A 19,581-nucleotide genomic window follows, 5' to 3' on the forward strand; every position below is an offset into this window, starting at 1 on the left:
AATTCATATAATTTAGGGGGAACAGAGAGGGAAATGTAAAGGGATGCTGAGGGAATAATAGGAAGTAGGATAGACAAAGAGAGAAAAGTCAAGAACAGAGAAAATATGCACAGGCTCAAATGCAATCTACTCTTGTTCATTAAACCATCTCTTTTGAAGACACCAGCAACATCTTTGAATAAATTGATGTTGAAGAGATTGATTCGGAAAATGATTATGAGTTCAATATTAAGGTTAATGGAAAGGTAGTTAATATCTCTGAAGTCATTCTTTCTCACAGGGTCCACTTACTAGACAGAAGAGAATACTTCTCAAGCTCTTGCCAGAATTAAGGGATCTGTGTTTTGACTCTTAAGAGTATATATGTAGACACTTATGTTTTATATTCTTAAGCTCTTCTGGGCCAAGAAAGGATACCCAATCCTCCATCCCAACCCCAGATCTAAACTACTCGCCACCTGCACCTTCTGCAAGGACCCTTCCTCCTTCCAGATGCCACAGGATTCCCTTCCTGACAGCCCAGGGGACAAATCACTAACCTCTCTCAGGCTTTCATTTTGAAACAATAATGGGTTCTTGGAGTTTCCATATACTTCAACATCGAAATTAAGTTTAGAATCATTTATTAGATTCACTCTTTTCATATTTTTTTGTTTCGGTTTTATTGATTTATTTAGACTTAGGCCAGTGAACAATTTAACTCTGAGTTTAGAGCGTAAAATGTGCATGAGCTTGTGTATAGTGCAAAATACATAAGATATCAAAATATATACATACTCTGCAAGATATAAAGATAAAGAGATTAAGATCACCTCTTAAACTATACCTTCAATCTGCTGATGAAGACTATTATTTATTAAATCAATTTATTTGGTTGTGATAAGAAATCAATAGATTTCTCTACTGAAATTAAAGAGAAAAGAGGAGAGGGAAGAGATGAGAAGAAGAAATAGCAGAGCAAATTGCATTGAAAAGGAAGCTCTATTACTTCCTCAAAATTTTGTTTCAGTAAGGGCAAGCATGAGCGCACGTGAGTGTGAGCGTATGATGTAAAATGTGTTTCCTAGTGTAGGTTACAGTCAAAAAGAGTTCTTAAAAAAATAAATAACTGGCCAGCTAATGACCATTTGAAAATAAACTGAAACCATTACTGTTTAGGCTACAAAGCACCCAACACTTAGTGGCTTAAAACAACTATTTTATTATACCCATAGATTCTTCAAATCAGGATTTCTGATAGAGCAGAGTAGAGTTGGTTTGTCTCTTTGCCAGGATGTTTGGGACTTCACCTGAAAAGACTTGACCACTGGAAGCTGGAATCATCTGGAGAGTCCTTCTCTCACATTGCTGGTCCTTGTATTAGGATGGTTCAAAAACTGCTATGACTAACCAGAGTGCCCAAACGTGGTCTCCACAGGCAGCTTGACTTTCTCACAACGTGGTCTCAGAACTACCGAAATTCTTATGAGATAGATAGTTCAGAAACAGAAGCCTAAGTGTTCCAGCAAATAAGGCAGAAGCACCATTGCTTTTTAAGACCTAGCGGTGGAGGTCACACAGCCTCCCTTCCTTCACATTCTATTGGTGCAAGCTGTCACAAGGTCACTCAGATTCAAGGGGACCAGAATTAGACTTGATGCGGGAGTGACAAGACACATTGGAGAAGGGAATGTGGGTCAGGAGAAATAGTTGCGACCATTTTTGAGAAGCTAAATTTGCCATATTATATAACCACGAGAATGTCCAGGACCGGTAGAGTAGATAAGTAAATACATTGGGCCACATGTATAAAAGAAATATTAAACTGCAGTGCAAATCACCAAACTAGAGCTCTCCGCACCAGTATAATACAGAGGGATGGATCTTGTTCAGGGGAAAAAAAACAAGACATGAAAGATTAAATACATTGTGATTTTCCACATATACATAACAAAATCAGGCCAAACTAAAGCATTGTTTATGGATACACAGATAAATGATGAATCTGTAAATGAAAAAACACGTATATAATTTCTGTGAAAGTCCAGATAAAGAGCAGAAAGAGGAGACAGATAGTACCTGAATGTCTGAGAAACTCAGCACCCATATATTTTTTTAATAAGCTTCATCATATTTTAAAGAGAAACATGTTGTTTACTAATAATAAAGTAATTGTGCTTATGGTAGAAGCTTTGAAAAACTATTAAAGTTTGGACACAAGAATAAAAATCACCTACATTTCCGCCACTTTGGCAAACCTATGTCACATTTAGGTATATTTCCCCCTTCTATGAAAAGTGGTATAACACGGTGAGATATGAAGAGAAACTTTTTTTTTTGGAAACTTTTTATTTTGAACTAATTTTATATTTACAAGAAAGTTGCAAAAACAGTACAAAAAGTTTCTTTATATCCCTCAACTGGCTTCCCCTAATGTTAATGTCTTACATAACCATTGTACACTTATGGAGAACAAGAAATGGACGTTGGTGCAATATTGTTAACTAAACTTTATTTATTTTTCAATTCTTCTTTAAAATTTAATTCAAGGGGCTTCCCTGGTGGCGCAGTGGTTGAGAGTCTGCCTGCCAATGCAGGGGATACAGGTTCGTGCCCTGGTCTGGGAAGATCCCACATGCCGCGGAGCGACTGGGCCCGTGAGCCACAATTACTGAGCCTGCGCGTCTGGAGCCTGTGCTCCGCAACAAGAGAGGCCGCGATAGTGAGAGGCCCGCGCATCGCGATGAAGAGTGGCCTCCGCTTGCCACAACTAGAGAAAGCCCTCGCAAAGAAACGAAGACCCAACACAGTCATAAATAAATAATTTTTTAAAAAAATTTAATTCAATTTTTTTATACAGCAGGTTCTTATTAGTTATCTATCTTATACATATTAGTGTATATATGTCAATCCCAATCTCCCAGTTCATCCCACCACCACCCACCCACCCCATCCCCACCTCCATGTTAACTAAACTTTAGACTTTATTCAAATTTCACAAACTTTTCCACCAAGTCCTTTTTCTTTTCCAGGATCTTATTCAGGATCGCACATTGATTTTACTTAATGCTTTTCCTTAGTCTCCTCCAGTCTGTAACAATTCCTTAGTCTGTCTTTCCTTTCATGGCCTTCACATTTTTGGAGTATTGATCAGTTATTTTTTTTAAATGTTCCTTGGGTGGAATTTGTCTGATGTTTTCTCATCCCTGGCATGAGTTTATGCCTTTTGCCAGGAAATAGCACAAAAACGATGAAGTATCCTTCTCAATGCAAGGAGTTCATGATGTTGATATGTCTTACTATTTGTGGGGTTTACCCTGCTCACTTAGTTAAGGTGGTGTCTGGGTTTCTCCACTGTAAATTCATTACCTTTCTCTTTGTAGTAGATAGATATCTTGGGGAAGATACTTTGAGACTATGCAAATCCTGATTGTCCTTCAAATTTCACTCAGTGATTTTAGTATCCTCCTGTGGATTTCATCTGCAACAAGGAAAAGTTGTCCATTTTCCTTATGTATGTATGTATTTATTTACGGGTATATATTTTATCTATGAGTTAAAATCCAGTATTATCAATTTTTATTTTGTTGCTCAAATGGTACCAGCTTTAGCAATTAGTAGCTCCTTGAGAGTGGCTTGCATGGTGTTTCAACAAATTTTCATTTTATTTTAAGCATCTTCCTTTTCTGGCACCACAAGATGTTCCAGGCTCACCCTGTATTATCCCTGCTCCAGCCTTGGAGCCAATCACTTCTCCAGGTGGTCCTGGTTCCTTTGATTAGAGAATGATGCTTAAAAACCAAAGATTGTCTTCCAGGTGTGCTAATTGCTACTAGGGTGTCACTGCTTTTAGGTCCGCTCCGCTGACAGAGCAAGGAAGTATATTTGTATGTTAACCCAATCACATAACACACTTCTAGGTGTCTATATCTATTAAACTGGAGATGTATTTTAAAATATGAGTTTATATTAATACTTCTGATTCTAATCCAGCACAAGTTTCATTTTAGCCAAATACTTCTTTTTGCACTAGTGAGAACACTGGATCTCATTTTCTACACTGTGTTTACTTCTTTGTTCGATTCTAAACACATAAGTAGTTTCAGAATTGTTAACCCATAACCCTGAGAAAAACACTTTTATTAGATTACAACCTTTATGTGTAGTTGCTTTTGTCTTTAGCCTTATAGTATCCAATCAAGATACTGTTTTCTACAGTTACTTAAGTTAATTTTTATCTTCCCCAATCCCTTTAGTGTTATTATGTAATAACTGTAACTTAATATAGTTTGGTTAATTTGTTAGTGCTTGTATTCCATTCTGAGTTCCCCCATCTCTACTGCTTTTAATAGTGTGACTATTTTGCTGGTACATGAAGCATTACTATAGTTTTAAGAGTCAGAGTTGTACAAAAAGACATACTCAGAAAACTGTCACTCCCTTCTCATCCCTGCAACTCTGTTCCCATTCCTTCCTTCTTTCCATTCCTTTCTAATCTCCACCCCCACAGATAACAAATCCCTTTCATTTTTGGTTTATTCTTCCTGTGTATCTTTTGCACAAATGAGAAAAAAAATGTATTTTCTTATATCTTCATCTTTCTCTTACAGAGGGTATCATACTATAGATACTCTTCTGCACTTGGCTTTTTCACTTAACCATCTATCCTGGAATTCATTCCTTAATAACTCATAGAGATCTTCCTCATTCATTTTTGTAGCTATATATTACCCAATTGTACATATGTGTTCTAGTTTATTCAATCGCTTTTACACATGGATATTAAAGTTTGCTCCAATATTTTACAGTTCCAAAGAGTGCTGCAATGAATAACCTTGAGTATGCACCATGCCCCAGCTTTATTTGTTGAATTAAATAAAAATAATAACAATTTCTGAAATACTATATAGCCCATTTTAAGAAGTTTTCCAGAAATGCTCTACACCAAAAGCCAAGATAGAGTGCCTCTTAAAAGAGTCTACAAAGGGGAGGCTGTCCCAACAGATAGAGATCTACAGGTGGTCTTCATAGCGTCACCATGGCTGCGATCATACAACACGCCTGCTATGAGGAAGCTGGAGAAGGGCTAATTTGTTTAGCAAAATAGCGCCTCTTCCCCAAACTCTATCTTGACTTTTCTACTGAAATAGAAAAGTCCAGAATCAAGTGCTTGATTCTGGAGCCCAGAATTTTGGAGTAAAAGGAACCAAGTATAAGCCTCACTTTCCTTTCAGCTTTTCCACAAATCTCATCATTACTCTTAGCACAGTTGCTATCGTGTTCAAAATGGAAATGTTTGCAGAGTGCTCCCCATTTTTTATGACTTGGGGTTTCTTAGAGGCTTAAAAACGCCAATAATAGGAAATTACTTTTTGTAGATCATTAGCGATTAACACACTTGAGTATATTTCATGGCTATAAAAGTTCAAGAAATGCATGAGGAAGACTCCTCCCACTCTGGCCATATGAGATTGTACTGTAAGAAATACATTTTACATGGTGGCACCCAGCACACCATCAAAAAGCTATGCAGAAAACTGAAACTACCTGCTTTGGGCTCTGATACTTTGTATTCTATTCTAGTTCATTAAAAAGGAAACATTTTGGCCTTGTACTACAAAATTGATTTTGCAACCTTTAATGATTGTTCAGACCTGCAGCCTGAAAAACACTGAGCAAATGCTTTGAAGTCAAACAGATGTGAGCTGGAATCCTGGATGCACCTCTTACCAGCAGTCTTCTTGGGAGAATTCAGAATTATCTGGGGCAAGACTTTGGAATCTATATTTAAAGCACAGGTACAACACACACATATACACACACACACATACAAACACCCTAGGTAGTTCTGATATAACTGACAGATCAATAGGAAAATAGAGCCTTTGGTGTTACTTCTATTTCAAATAAATGCTTGATGTAACAGTGGCAGATCCTCTACGTCTTCTTTAAGTCTGTCAAATAGTTTTATTTATAGAAAACACACTGCAACATAGGAGATGAGCATAGATGAGTTAAAAGATCCCAGAATTTGAAGAATTTAAGTACCTTCAAATCAGAAGTCGTTAGGAATACATAGAAAAAAGTGAGGTATTTGAGAGAAAATTCCAGTGTGCTCTGCAAATTTCAACTACGTAGGGGAGTGGTTTTGTTTGTCATTGCAAATGAGCATAACCCCACTGCCCTGGGATTAAAGTGCCCATAAAATCAATTTCTGTAGTAACCATCAAGTGGTCTGTTTTGGAGCCTAATCCCCTCCCTTTTTATTTTAATATATAACAAAGCGCATATTTATGTTTCACTAGCATGCACAAATTACATTGAAAATGTTTACATATTAAGGCTTTAAAAAATATTGATAATTTATATGTCTTTTATACCAGATTCAGCATTAATTTAAACAAGATTCTTTTGAGACATTTCATTAATGTTGAATCAAAGATCTGTATTCTTTTATTTCAGTAGTAGAGTCTGTTGTGTGTGGAGAAAATTGGGGGAATGGAACTAAAAATTAATGTGATGTCAAATGCCATGTTACAACCAGCTACACCCACAGAATTGTATCCTATCACCTTATAGCACTGGCCAAAATTTCAAGTCTTTCAAGTACATGGCTTGCAGTTTTTAAAGACAATTCCGTCCAGATCATTTTCCAGGAATAATTCCTTTAGTTGGGTTTTCATTGCCAACGTGTACACTTTGGTGATTGCCAATATGTACTACCTAAATAAAACCACTTTTTCAAAGACCTTGCAAAGGGTGTCTTCAGAGGACAAAAACTTAACGTGGATGGTCCCTCAAAGCTCTGCTTCCGAGCTGGAAATCTGAACTTGTCATTCGATCCTACACGGAACCTATTTTCTTTTTGATGGAGCTCCGGGAAGCATAGGACCATAATCTTCATGAGTGAAGCCATATTTGCTGTGTGGACTAGTCATTCATCAGTTATTCAGTGATAGCAGCGTCTGGGTTTCTCCAGTAAAGGGAATAGATATGTTATAATCTACAGTTTCCATTTAGTTCCCCTTATGATCAACGCTTGAATTCCAACTCTAAAGAGTATATTTCTATTTGATCCTGAAGCATATGCCAAAAGAACTCACCAAGACTGCAAACAAATTCTTCCAAGTGCGCCTCCGCTTCCAGTGACTTCATAGAAAACATCTGCGTGTTATTTGAAAATTAATCCTTTTCCATCTGTGTATCCTGTGTTTTGGACTCCCTTTCCTTCCCAAATATCCTGAATTCAAGGTATCTAAACTCATGGAGCAGTTGTCCAGAGGAGGAGAAGCAACCGCCCCTCCCCCAACCCCTGGGAGCAGACAGGAAAAGAATTATCCTAAGGAATTGTTTAAAAACCCAGACGCAACAGAAAGAAATAAAACCATGGCTGCATACGTTGATGTCCCAGGGGTCCAACATTTAACCTCATATGGGCAATAATTTGTTTAGCATTAAACTAAACCAGTTTGATGAACTCAAATGCCCTCGGCTCAATAGACAGGACTCTCAGAGGAGCCTGTGTTACTTCCCTCACTTAAGTGCAGATTTGTAATAAAAATCCTAATGCCAGTTACATGCTTTTTGGACCTATAAGAACCTAACCACTTGGAGAATCATATTTGAGAGGTCAGAAAACTCCACAGTTAAAGATCAGTTTATAATTTACGAAGAAAATAGAAAGTTTTGTTTCTCTGAGTTGAAATTTGACAAGCACGGCGGGAAATATTGCTGGGTTTTGGCATAAGGTTTTGTGCTTTCCTCATAATTTGAGACCTGAGTGAAGCCTGAGACTTCGGGGATCATTTTCTGGGAAAAATCGGGCAATTCAGTGCAGAGAATTTTGATATTTTTGGCATTTTTTGAGGTGTAACAAACACAACTCGGGATCCGAGAGGACACTCTGAGGCTGCCAGCGAGGCGGGCTGGACAGCGCACCAATCACGGCGCAGCTCCGCCCTATATAAACGGGCGGGCGCAGCGGCGCGGCCCGAGTCCCGGCCAGTGCCTCTGCTTCCGGCTCGAATTGCTTTCCCAACAATCGCCTTCAACATGTCCGAGACTGCGCCCGCCGCGCCTGCTGCACCGGCCCCTGCCGAGAAGACGCCGGTGAAAAAGAAGGCCCGTAAGGCTGCAGGTGCCGCAAAGCGCAAAGCGTCTGGGCCCCCGGTGTCCGAGCTCATCACCAAGGCTGTCGCCGCCTCCAAGGAGCGCAGCGGCGTGTCTCTGGCTGCGCTCAAGAAGGCGCTGGCGGCCGCGGGCTACGATGTAGAGAAGAATAACAGTCGGATCAAGCTGGGTCTCAAGAGCTTGGTGAGCAAGGGCACTCTGGTACAGACCAAGGGCACCGGCGCCTCGGGTTCTTTCAAGCTGAACAGGAAGGCGGCCACCGGGGAGGCTAAACCCAAAGCCAAGAAGGCGGGCGCGGCCAAGCCCAAGAAGCCCGCAGGAGGGGCTAAGAAGCCTAAGAAGGCGACGGGGGCGGCCACCCCCAAGAAGAGCGCCAAGAAGACCCCAAAGAAGGCGAAGAAGCCTGCCGCGGCTGCAGGAGCCAAAAAAGCAAAGAGTCCGAAAAAAGCGAAAGCAGCCAAGCCGAAGAAGGCGCCCAAGAGCCCAGCGAAAGCTAAGGCGGTGAAGCCCAAGGCGGCTAAACCAAAGACCGCCAAACCTAAGGCAGCCAAGCCAAAGAAGGCGGCAGCCAAGAAGAAATAGGAAGTTGCTTTGGCCTAAGGCTTAGAAGCTCGACACAACCCAAAGGCTCTTTTCAGAGCCACCCAAAGATATCAGGAAAAGAGCTGTTGGCACGTTTTAAGGGGGCGTGGTTAGGAAGTGAAAGGCTGCAAGTGAGGGGCGGCCCTCCCTGGGGTGGGTATTGATGGCCTCGGCTGTAGTACAATGTGACAGTCCCTTTAGGAAACTGGTAAGAGTGCGGTTAGACTGACCAGGGAACAGGCCTGAGCGTAAGCTTGTTTTAGGCTCCAGTGTGCGGAAAGTGGAGACCGCTGGTTGAAGTCCCCACTTCGCCCCAAAGGGCGCGGTAAGGGAGAGCACAAACTCAGGGGCAGGAAGTCTCCCCCCACCGTATCAGGCACTACGTTCTGTAGGTGTCTGGAGACCACTAAAGTGAAATTTAAATGTTTACCCCATTGCACGAAAGATGGTTTATCATTTAATGAGCCACTTGCATTTTCTTTGCTTAACAAGGGCATGCCGACAGGCAAAACTGGCAAGTTTGCGGGAAAAATACTCCCAAGTATTTTAAGCATCATGGTTAATAAGTAACAAAAATTATCAGGACTTCTGATAGAGGACGAAGAGGTTAAGAATTGTGAACTTTTAAGAGGGTGACCCAGCCCAGCACGTTAGGTGCAGGTAGTGGCTACTTATTGGTTAGCTGCCCAGGGCGCGGAGTAATGCGTTTACGAGCTTGTCCACCAGCTCCAGCTGGACATTAACACGGTGACTAGTTGCGGGGCCCGAACCAATGCACGAAGTTATCCAAAGGAACAGAGAAGTTGCTTTCAGTTACTAACTTAAAGCTAGCATGTTGTCATTTCCTTTCATCTGCTTGCTGTGAAATACACAGTGCAGGTGCTTCAAAAGGCTATTTGTACTAGCTATGGGTAGTCTAGTCTAGGCCCGTCTGATTGGGTCAAAGCACACTAACTAAACAGCCAATGAAAAGGTAGACCTGCTAGTATCATTTACATTCCTGTTTGTGACGCCACAATAAAATTAATCCAATCATGAGCGAAGTCTTACTAACCTAATTTGAATACCGCATCTATAAGTAAATGTGGCCTCAGCGGGGGCGACTCTTTTCCCAGGTGTTAGCGTTAGTGTTCGAATTTTTAACGCTACAATGCCTGAACCCACCAAGTCTGCTCCGGCCCCGAAGAAGGGCTCCAAGAAGGCGGTGACCAAGGCGCAGAAGAAGGATGGCAAGAAGCGCAAGCGCAGTCGCAAGGAGAGTTACTCCGTGTACGTGTACAAGGTGCTGAAGCAGGTCCACCCGGACACTGGCATCTCGTCCAAGGCTATGGGCATCATGAACTCGTTCGTCAACGACATCTTCGAGCGCATTGCGGGCGAGGCGTCGCGCCTGGCGCATTATAACAAGCGCTCGACCATCACTTCCAGAGAGATCCAGACGGCCGTGCGCCTGCTGCTGCCCGGGGAGCTGGCCAAGCACGCCGTGTCCGAGGGCACCAAGGCTGTCACCAAGTACACCAGCTCCAAGTAAACTTGCCAAGTAAGCGTCTTTACACCTAACCCCAAAGGCTCTTTTAAGAGCCACGCATGCTTTCAGCAGATGAGTTGTAATCCTTTCATTCCAAAGGCTATTTCCGGATGTCTCCTCCCAAATTTAAAGCTTCACTACTGTTCTTTAACTAATACAGCCGCGTAGAAAATACTTATGAGGAACTTAGAAAATAACAATATGTGCTGTTAATTGCGCGCTCACTATGGGCAAGTACACTTCCATAGAGCCATGATACCACATAACCAGATACCAATTTGCACTGAAAATGCCATTTCAAGTGTGCAGCTTTCCTCTTCGTGTGTAGGTCTCCAAGTTGATCCTAAGGTTGATCCGGAATTTGGCGATGACCCCTTACCCAGAGCACGAAGGCGCATGCTCTGACTTCATTCTGCTCGGAGCTTTTCCATTTCTTTCCTTTAAAAAAAAAAACAAAAAACATATAGACATGTATTTCTGGAAAAAATGCTGAAGGAAATGGGAGTTTTCACTGAAATGTTACACAGGTTTTTCTGGTTTTCTTGCTTTGTAATTGGTGCAGTTTCTGCTTGAAGCTCTGAGCAGCGGGTGGAGGAGGGAGAGGAGGAGCCTAGGCACCGAGGAAAGGGAAAGGGAAGCCTTCAAACCCTGTCAGCTACTGTATCTTCTTTCCCAGAAAGTCATATTTAATTTATAGTCCTTTGGGGGCAGCATTCAGCTTTAAAGTCCTCTGGGTCACAAGAGGGAAGCACAGTACTCAATCAGTTAAGGCGCCTGATTAAGGTCTGAGGCCCCCTTTTCAGCACCCTCTCCGCTTTACCGGATGTCCCAGAGCGTCAAGGACGGAGAGGAAGTAGAATGAGAAGGAAAGCCTTTTCTGGCCGGTAGGATAGGGGTAAAGGTTTTCACTGCTGAGGAATAGATTCTGTCGGGAAGATAAATCTCTGAAAAGAGGTCCAGAGGGGCTGGGAGGGAGTGGCCGGGAGGAGAGGAATCAATAGTCAGAGGTCACCAAGAAAATTGCCAGGTAGATGAGGCTGGGTTGGGAATGAAGTGCTGGTTGAGATGGAAAATTTAGGTGGAGGGTATTGTTGGCTGAGGGAGGAATGAATTTAGAAACTCTAGGGTTCTCACGATCTCCCAAAGAAACAGGGATTCATGGATTATGGGGATAGATTTTCCATAATATGGCAAGCTGGGTACTTGGATGAACGATTAAAATCCAGAATAATATATTTTTTAATTTATAAAAGCAAGGAAGAGCCACCACAAAACCAAGGAACTCTCGGTCCCAGGGGCTTGGCCCACGTGAAACCCCAAGCACCACAGCTGACTTCACCCAAACTTGCGCTTTGTTTTTTAGGGTGTTATGTGACGCCTGGCCATGGTGGGGAGCATGATAAGAACTCTTTCCCAGTGAAGCTGAGACACCAGACCAAAATGAACTAGAAATAAACACACAAACACACTCACCATAGATGATGGCAAACAGTCTGCCCTGAACGTTGGTGCTGAGTAGATTCCACTGCTGAGAATTCGGACTACAAGCCAGACTTCACACTTAGTTGTTTCAGCCTTAATACCACAAGGATTCAAAACACCCAGGCTGAGAATTTAATTTAGGGATATCCCAAACTGGTCTGGTGCCCCTGAGCACCTGGTAAAAGCAAATACAAATCCTCTCTGGAAGAAGAAGCTTCATTTTAGGCCTCAATAAATCTTCACAGATAAATATTCAAGAAAATGAGCAGCTTCACAACCGAAATTAACCAAACACACCATGAAATAAGGCACCATGACCAAAAGCAACAGACAATGAAAGCAAAGCACAAATTAACAGATACAGACTTCAAGTGCCTAACTTTAATATCTTAAAAAAAAAAATACGTGCGGGATTAAGAGGATACAAAGAATGATCACATAGATTTGAAAAAAAAAATAGAAATTCTAGAAATATATATACATTTATTTCTAGAATTTCTATTTGTTTTCTATAGAAACAAATGTTACTATTCTATAATTAATTATATATATAATTATATATAATATATATAAATATAATATAAACATAAATTTATATAATACATATAAAATTATATATATAACAAGTTATATATATACATATAAAATTATAACAGAACTGAAATTAAAAGCTTACTGGATGATTTTAATAGCCAATTAGACCCAGCTGAAGAATTTTCATGAATTATATAACCAGAACACAAGGAATTATCCAAAATGAAAAGAGACGAATGTAAAAGTGAGTTTAAGAGATCTGGAATTAGTAGTAAAATTGTCTGGCATGCATCTAATCATAGTAGCAGGACACGCAGAAAATGATGCAGTGTGAGATTCAAATGATCATGGCTGACAGTTTTTTAGAATTGATGGATTACTCATACAATGAAAAATAAATGTAGTGAAAAATGATACAACAGAAAGGGTTACTGTGTGACACTAGACTAAGCCATATACATTCTTACAACAAATATAATGCTGATTTTCATAGGGTTGTGCCTTCTAATCTGTGTGGACACGTGGCATCAGACCAAAGCACTGTTTGAAATTCTTGGGGGGAGAGGACTTGAGTGACTGATTATTTACATGCATTTTGTATCTAGCTAAAAATTCTGTTAACGCTAATCCATATTTAATGGGCTATCTTGATTTTCATTGCATATAATACTGTCATTAGCAAATAAAAAATCTTTGATATTCTTTCCAATAACAATTTCTCTTAATCTCTTTTATCTTGTTATTGTGTTAACTAAAATCACAAACTATTTCATATTAGACATGCTATTAGATGTCACCATCTTTTTTCTCCTTTTCATGGAAATAGCTTTGGTAGTTCATTATTTATAATAATACCTGTGTGTGTGAGCACGTGTGTGTGTGAGAGAGTAGTCTTTATTGTGCTAATGTAGTTTCCTTTTAATTCTTTTTTAAGAGTTTTTATTAGGAATGATTTATGAAGTTTTGTCATCTGATGAAATAATGTCCTTTTACTCCTTTAACCTTTTGCAGTAAAGTACATGTAGATTTTCTAATGTTAATCTATGCTTCCGGTCCTAGGACAAATCTTATTTGGTCATGTTGTATTATTATCTTAAATAATGGCTGGATAAATTTTAATATTTTACGTGGATTTTTAAAATCTCTACTATTCATATATAAAATCATTCTATGATTTTCTCTTTCGGGTTTACCTTCATCAGATTTTGTCCTTAAGGTTATGGTAGCTTCATAAACTTCACTGTAGGGTTCTCCTTTATTATTTACGGCTTTATAATAAATTATCCCCAAACTGAGCAGCTTAAATCAATGGACATTTATTATCTCATTCAGTTTCTGTGATCAGGAATCCAGAAGTGACTTAACTGGGTGGTTATGACTCAGGGTCTCTCAGGAGGTTGAAGTCAAGATGTAAGCATAGGCTGCAGTCATCTGGAGCATAGGCTCCAGACTGTAGCTGGAGGATTCCCTTCCAAGATGGCTTGAATGCCATCTTGGATGCCAGACAAGTTCCTGGTGGCTGGTGGCAGGAGGAACTCAGCTCCTTGCCACATGGACCTCTCTGGAGGGCTAAATGACGCTTCAAAACACGTTAGCTGTTATCCCACAGAAAGAGAAATTATATAGAGAAAGAGAGTGCCAGGAATGCCTTCTGCGACCTAGTTTCGAACATCACACACTGACGCTTCTGCCACTTTCTATTCTTTAGAAGCAAGTCACTTAAACCTAGCATATATTCAGAAGGGGAATTAGAATCCACTTTTGAGGTAAGGATATTTTAAAAATTTGTGGACATATTTTAAAACCACCACATCATTCTTTTTATGCTTTAAATACTTGAATGTAAAAAGTATTTGTGCTTTAAAGATTAGATAGAAATAAGTTGTAAAATCACCTGAACTTAATACCTTTATACTTGGTAGATTTTTAGGAATTCCAGCAACCTAGACTATAATAGACCACTATCCACAGAGACAAAGTCAATAAAACTCCCACATGATGTCCTGATGGACTTTTCTCTGAGATTGTAAAGGACAAAACAGCGGCCTCTGCAGTTAAATAAAACATTATCTCAGCACATAGCAGGTTTTTTTGTTTTTGTTTTTGTTTTTGTTTTTTGCGTTACGCGGGCCTCTCACTGTTGTGGCCTCTCCCGTTGCGGAGCGCAGGCTCCGGACGCGCAGGCTCAGCGGCCATGGCTCACGGGCCCAGCCGCTCCGCAGCATGTGGGATCCTCGCGGACCGGGGCACGAACCCATGTACCTTGCATCGGCAGGCAGACTCTCAACCACTGCGCCACCAGGGAAGCCCAGCAGGTACTTTTTAAAATATTGAATGAATTGAATTAATTCATCTGAGAAATCCTAAACTGCAATCAGGAAAGCAAATCTCTGGTGCACGATTGTTTTGGAATGTCCAACAAACTAATACGTTTGGTCTTTTTGAAAAAGAAAACAAATTAAAGAAGAAAATAAATATAGTAAAAAATTAAAATTTCAGAAAATACTGTGGTATATGAAAATAGGAGAAAATAGAGCTTCCCTGGTGGTGCAATGGTTGGGAGTCTGCCTGTTGGTTCAGGGGACACGGGTTCGAGCCCTGGTCCGGGAAGATCCCACATGCCAAGGAGCAACTAGGCCCATGCGCCACAACTGCTGAGTCTGCGCTCTACAGCCCGCAAGCCACAACTGCTGAAGCCCGCTCGCTTACAGCTGGTGCTCCGCAGTGGGAGAAGCCACCGCAATGAGAAGCCCGTGCACGGCAAGGAAGGCCCAACACAGCCAAAAATAAATAAATTAAAATAAAAAAGAAAATAGGAGAAAATAATAATATAGAAAATGGTAATGAAATTTAAAATTGTCAAGAAATTAAAGGTAACATAAAAATTTATTTAAAATATAGGAGTGAAGATTGATGATGAGGAAAAAAATACAATGTTTCAAGTGTAAGGTAACAGATTAAGAGTTAGCAGAAACTCCATAAAAGAAGAAACTAAAGTGAAGAATTCAGTTATGAAGGTTTATAAGGAGATTCTTTTATTTTTTTTTTTTTGTGGTACGCGGGCCTCTCACTGTTGCGGCCTCTCCCGTTGCGGAGCACAGGCTCCAGACGCGTAGGCCCAGAGGCCATGGCTCACGGACCTAGCCACTCCGCGTCATGTGGGATCCTCCCGGACAGGGGCACGAACCCGCGTCCCCTGCATCGGCAGGCGGACTCTCAACCACTGCACCACCAGGGAAGCCCTATAAGGAGATTCTTGATGTGTGTCAAAATGTCCTAGCAAATTGTGCCATGGCAGTAGTTAGCATATTTATTTATAAATCAATTTATTTAAGAGATAGTCATTGAATGTGTCTGGGCTAGTCACTGGCATGGGCACTGGAGATACAAAGAGAAATAAGGTTGTCCTTGACTTCCAGGAGCCCTCAGTTTTGTAAGATCGTCAAGGAAGCTTACAGTTAACTGCTTTCATTTCCCTTTATCTTTCACTAAGGCCCAAACAAGTGTTTATCACTCTTTGGAAGTCTGCAGTTAGGTGAATAGACTTAGGCTCATGTGGGAACTACCAAATGCATTAAATTAAGGCAAAAAAAATCATCCCAATATTTGAGTGATAAAAAAATATAGTAATATTAATACCATTGTGGGGCTTCCCTGGTGGCGCAGTGGATAAGACTCCACGCTCCCAATGCAGGGGGACTGGGTTCGATCTCTGGTCGGGGAACTAGGTCCCACATGCATGCCGCAACTAAGGAGCCAGCAAGTCACAACTAAGAAGCCCACCTGCCGCAACTAAGACCTGGTATAACCAAATAAATATTAAAAACATAAAAACTGCATATAAAAATAATAATAATACCATTTTGACATAGTGCAGAGCTAAGAACAGTCCATAAGGCTGCACTCACACATCTGACACCAACTTCAGGGTTCAGAGGTCTCTCCAAAACTACCCTCAGATTAGATAATTTATTAGAAGGACCCACAGAATTCACTAAAAGCGATTATACTCAAGGTTAGGGTTTATTATAGCAAAAGAACACAAAGCAAAATCAGCAAAGGGAAGAGACACATGGAGCAGAATCTAGGAGGGTTCCAAACTCAGAGCTTCCGGTAACCCTTTCCCAGTGGAGTCATGGAGTGTTAACAACACCTTCCTGCAACAATGTGTGACAACACAATATGTATCGCCAACTAGGGAAACTCACCCAAGCCTTGGTGTCCAGACTGGATCTTTAGTATCCAGTTCCTCTGGATCTAGTACAGATATGGCATGGCCCAAAGCACCCAACATAAATGATCCTATTACACTATCCAGTGTAGCTCAATGCCTCCTGGTAAACAAAGATAATTCTTATCATGCAGGACATTCCAAGGGCCTACAGATCACATTCCATCAAAGGGCAAAGGCCATACCTCCTTGGATAAGGTTAATTCTGAACAAAGTCATAAGAAAAACTATATTTTTACAATTTTGAATTAGATATCTATCGACTGTAACTTGAGTTCTACAACTATTTGCTTTTTATGATTCTCCTGTCACATATTTCTGCATACTTAGATCAACTGTGAACCCAGAAATTATAAGGAGATTTCTTTTGGAAGACTAATTTTTGTACTTTATTCAGATGAACAACTTCAGCAGTCTTCTCGATTCATACTCCCAACTTCCCTCCAAACCCTAGCTGCAGGAAAAGAAGACTTAGGAGAGGTAGAGTTCAACTTTGGGAAAAGTTTGGGGAAAGTTTCATGTTGGTGGCATGGGCATTTAGTGCTAAATAGAAGAAAAGGCTCCTTTACATGAAAAGCAGCATTTGAGTGGCTCTTCCTTTCATAAACCATGAAATTTGCCATCATGCACAGGGAACAGGAATTGTAGAAAACTAAAGGAGTTATGCTTTAGAGTTTTGTTTAAAAGTTTTAACAGTGAATGTTAAGCTGTATTTCATAAATACAAAACAATATCACAGCCAAATTATAGCTATTTTTTTTAGGAAAGAAGGAGGAGGAGCATGGGGAAAAGAAGAAAGGTGAGAGAAAATGAGGAGTCAGAAAAAGAATGGAAGAAGCAAACTACTACAAAAGGGAGGGAAAGGGCCTAGCGACCAAAGAGAAGCCTATAAAAGACTGTGATAGGAGAGAGGCAGTGGGTGGACAGGTTTAGTCATGTGTTTGGTATTTCAGCTGGGTATAATACCTGTTACATAACTGAAATATTCTCCACATTTCTTGGGTTTTAGGTTGAGTGGATTAATTAAAATGGTATCATATCTGGGAGACTTTCTCTGACCAGCAGATGTAAAATGATACCTCCCTATCCCATTTTTTACTTTCCTCCATTCATTCTTCTTTGTTATACTTAGTACTTATTGACATAAGTTTGTTTATTATTTGTTTCCCCTCCCCATTCTCAAGATTGTAAGCTCATTGGAGCAGGGTTAGTCTTTTTTGCTACTGACTCCCTAATGCCTTGACTGTTTCAGGCACAGTAGGCTCTCAGTAACCATTTGCAGCACGACATAATTAATTAATTAATTAAAATACACATACGTCTGGAACAACAGGAATAGAGGCCAGATCTGGTTGTTGAAATGGTTCAATTGAATGAGTGACTCTTCTGGGTCTCACTTTCTTCATCTATACAAGGAGAATAATAATAATGCATTACTTCTTAGAGTTATATTAAGGATTGAGATAATTTGTGTAAAGCTCTTAAAACAGTTATAGTCATTTCGTAAGCACTTAGCAGTTGTTAGCAATTGTTATATTTTCCTTAATCTCTGAATTCAAATGAAAATCAGAGTGACTAATTCTCTTCAGGTCAAAAACAAAAGGGAGAGAATATAAGCTTTTGAACTATTTGAATTCCACCCCAGTAAGGGTAGTTGGGAGACTTGAAACAAAGATTGCATTATTGAGAAATATCTCTTGACTGAGTATGGTTTGAGTCATTACCTGCTAATGCTAATAATGACTAAAGTGTAGGTAACACTGGAGTAGAGATTCCTCATAGCACATTATACAAGCGTATGTAAACAGAACCCTCTTCTTTGTATAGCAGATATTAATGTTGATGGCAAAATGGCACCTAATATATAAACCTTTCTTATTTCTTCTATCAGGGGAGAGACATGAGTGCAGAGAAGAAATGAATGCAAACAGTAACTGAAAATGAGAATCTGGCCGTAGAAGTTATGAAGTATGATGTCTGACCTGCCTGAGATGATAGATTAGTGTGTATGTCCCACCAAAATCCTACCCATCCTGATTTGCTGCACACTGACTATCAAAAGGAGATCACTACCCGAGTGGAAGAACCTAAACAAGGTGTTTTAGCTTTTTCATTTTATTTTTATTTACATAATAAAAACAGAACTTACTTCTGTTACAGGCGTAATTACTGGGAACTCATTATTTACCGTGGACTACCTTTGCTGGGGGAAGTCTGAAAGGATAGCAAAACATTTGTAAATGAGACGCTATATTTAATAAACCCTATGGATAATTGAAATTCCGCTTTCATTGTTGATTCAAATTCTTCTCCTAAGACCTTCCCTTTCTGGAAAGACAATTTATTTATATTTCAGTTTATTTTCTGGCATTAAGTTCTGAGTGGGTAAGACCTAAGAACTGTTTTGGCTTTGTTAACAATCTCGAAGGTAAAAACTTAGTTTAGCTAAGCTGACATTTAAGAGGTCACCTTCAACATCTGAATTAAGGGGAACACATTACTTCTCACCTGAAGGATTTTTTTTCTTTTTTTTTTTGGCCGCGCCTCGCGGCTTGTGGGATCTTAGTTCCCCAATCAGGGACTGAACGCGCGCCCTCGGCAGTGAAAGCTCGAAGCTCTAACCATTGGACTGCCAGGGAATTCCCTTAAGGGATTTTTAAAAACAGATTGCTGGGCCCCACCTCACAGTTTCTGTTTCACTAGACCTGGAGTAGGATCCAGTAATTTGCATTTCTAAATTATCAAGGTGGTGCTGATGCTGCTGGTCGGGGATCACACCTAGAGAACTGTGCTTTAAATTACGACTTGGGATGTCCCTGAAATGATACTACCAAATAGCCGCACAAAACTGAAAAATCACCTTGAGGTTTAAACTGGAAGCGTCAAGTCCTGAAAATGGGCACCTCCTTCCGGTACAGCCACGCAAGGGTGGAAAGAATAACGTGGCGTTCCACGCCCGGCCTCTGTCTGCTCCCGCCCGTAGCCACGCCCCCCCACGCAGGGTCTGTCCAAGGGCCGTCCCGCCTCGCCGCTCCACGCCGGCTCCCTCATTGGATCGTCTCACCCAACCTCACGTTCCCCGGCTTCTCCCAGAGCTCCACGTTAGGCATACGCC

The 19,581-nt window shown here is 40.6% G+C and overlaps 2 protein-coding genes and 1 long non-coding RNA gene across 3 annotated transcripts; 2 read left to right on the plus strand and 1 right to left on the minus strand.

Moving 5' to 3' along the window:
• Nucleotides 1-6,598: 6,598 nt before the first annotated feature.
• H1-4 (H1.4 linker histone, cluster member) lies at nt 6,599-8,749 on the plus strand. Its single transcript, XM_027128570.1, has one exon. It carries the CDS (start codon nt 8,032-8,034, stop codon nt 8,689-8,691), a length of 660 nt encoding a protein of 219 aa, XP_026984371.1. The 5' UTR covers nt 6,599-8,031; the 3' UTR covers nt 8,692-8,749.
• Nucleotides 8,750-8,861: 112 nt separating this feature from the next.
• LOC113631848 (histone H2B type 1-M) lies at nt 8,862-18,746 on the plus strand. Its single transcript, XM_027128589.1, has 2 exons — nt 8,862-10,231; nt 18,358-18,746. Exon 1 carries the CDS (start codon nt 9,842-9,844, stop codon nt 10,220-10,222), a length of 381 nt encoding a protein of 126 aa, XP_026984390.1. The 5' UTR covers nt 8,862-9,841; the 3' UTR covers nt 10,223-10,231; nt 18,358-18,746.
• Nucleotides 10,406-19,428, minus strand: LOC113631869 (uncharacterized). Its single transcript, XR_003437583.1, has 3 exons — nt 19,327-19,428; nt 17,786-17,872; nt 10,406-10,657 (listed from the first exon to the last, which is right to left on the minus strand). It is a non-coding gene; the product is annotated as an uncharacterized LOC113631869 (long non-coding RNA).
• Nucleotides 19,429-19,581: the final 153 nt, after the last annotated feature.

Source organism: Aethalodelphis obliquidens, unplaced genomic scaffold (genome assembly GCF_003676395.1).
Source record: "Aethalodelphis obliquidens isolate GAN/ISIS:26980383/991018 unplaced genomic scaffold, ASM367639v1 scaffold34, whole genome shotgun sequence".
NCBI classification, from domain to species: domain Eukaryota; kingdom Metazoa; phylum Chordata; class Mammalia; order Artiodactyla; family Delphinidae; genus Aethalodelphis; species Aethalodelphis obliquidens.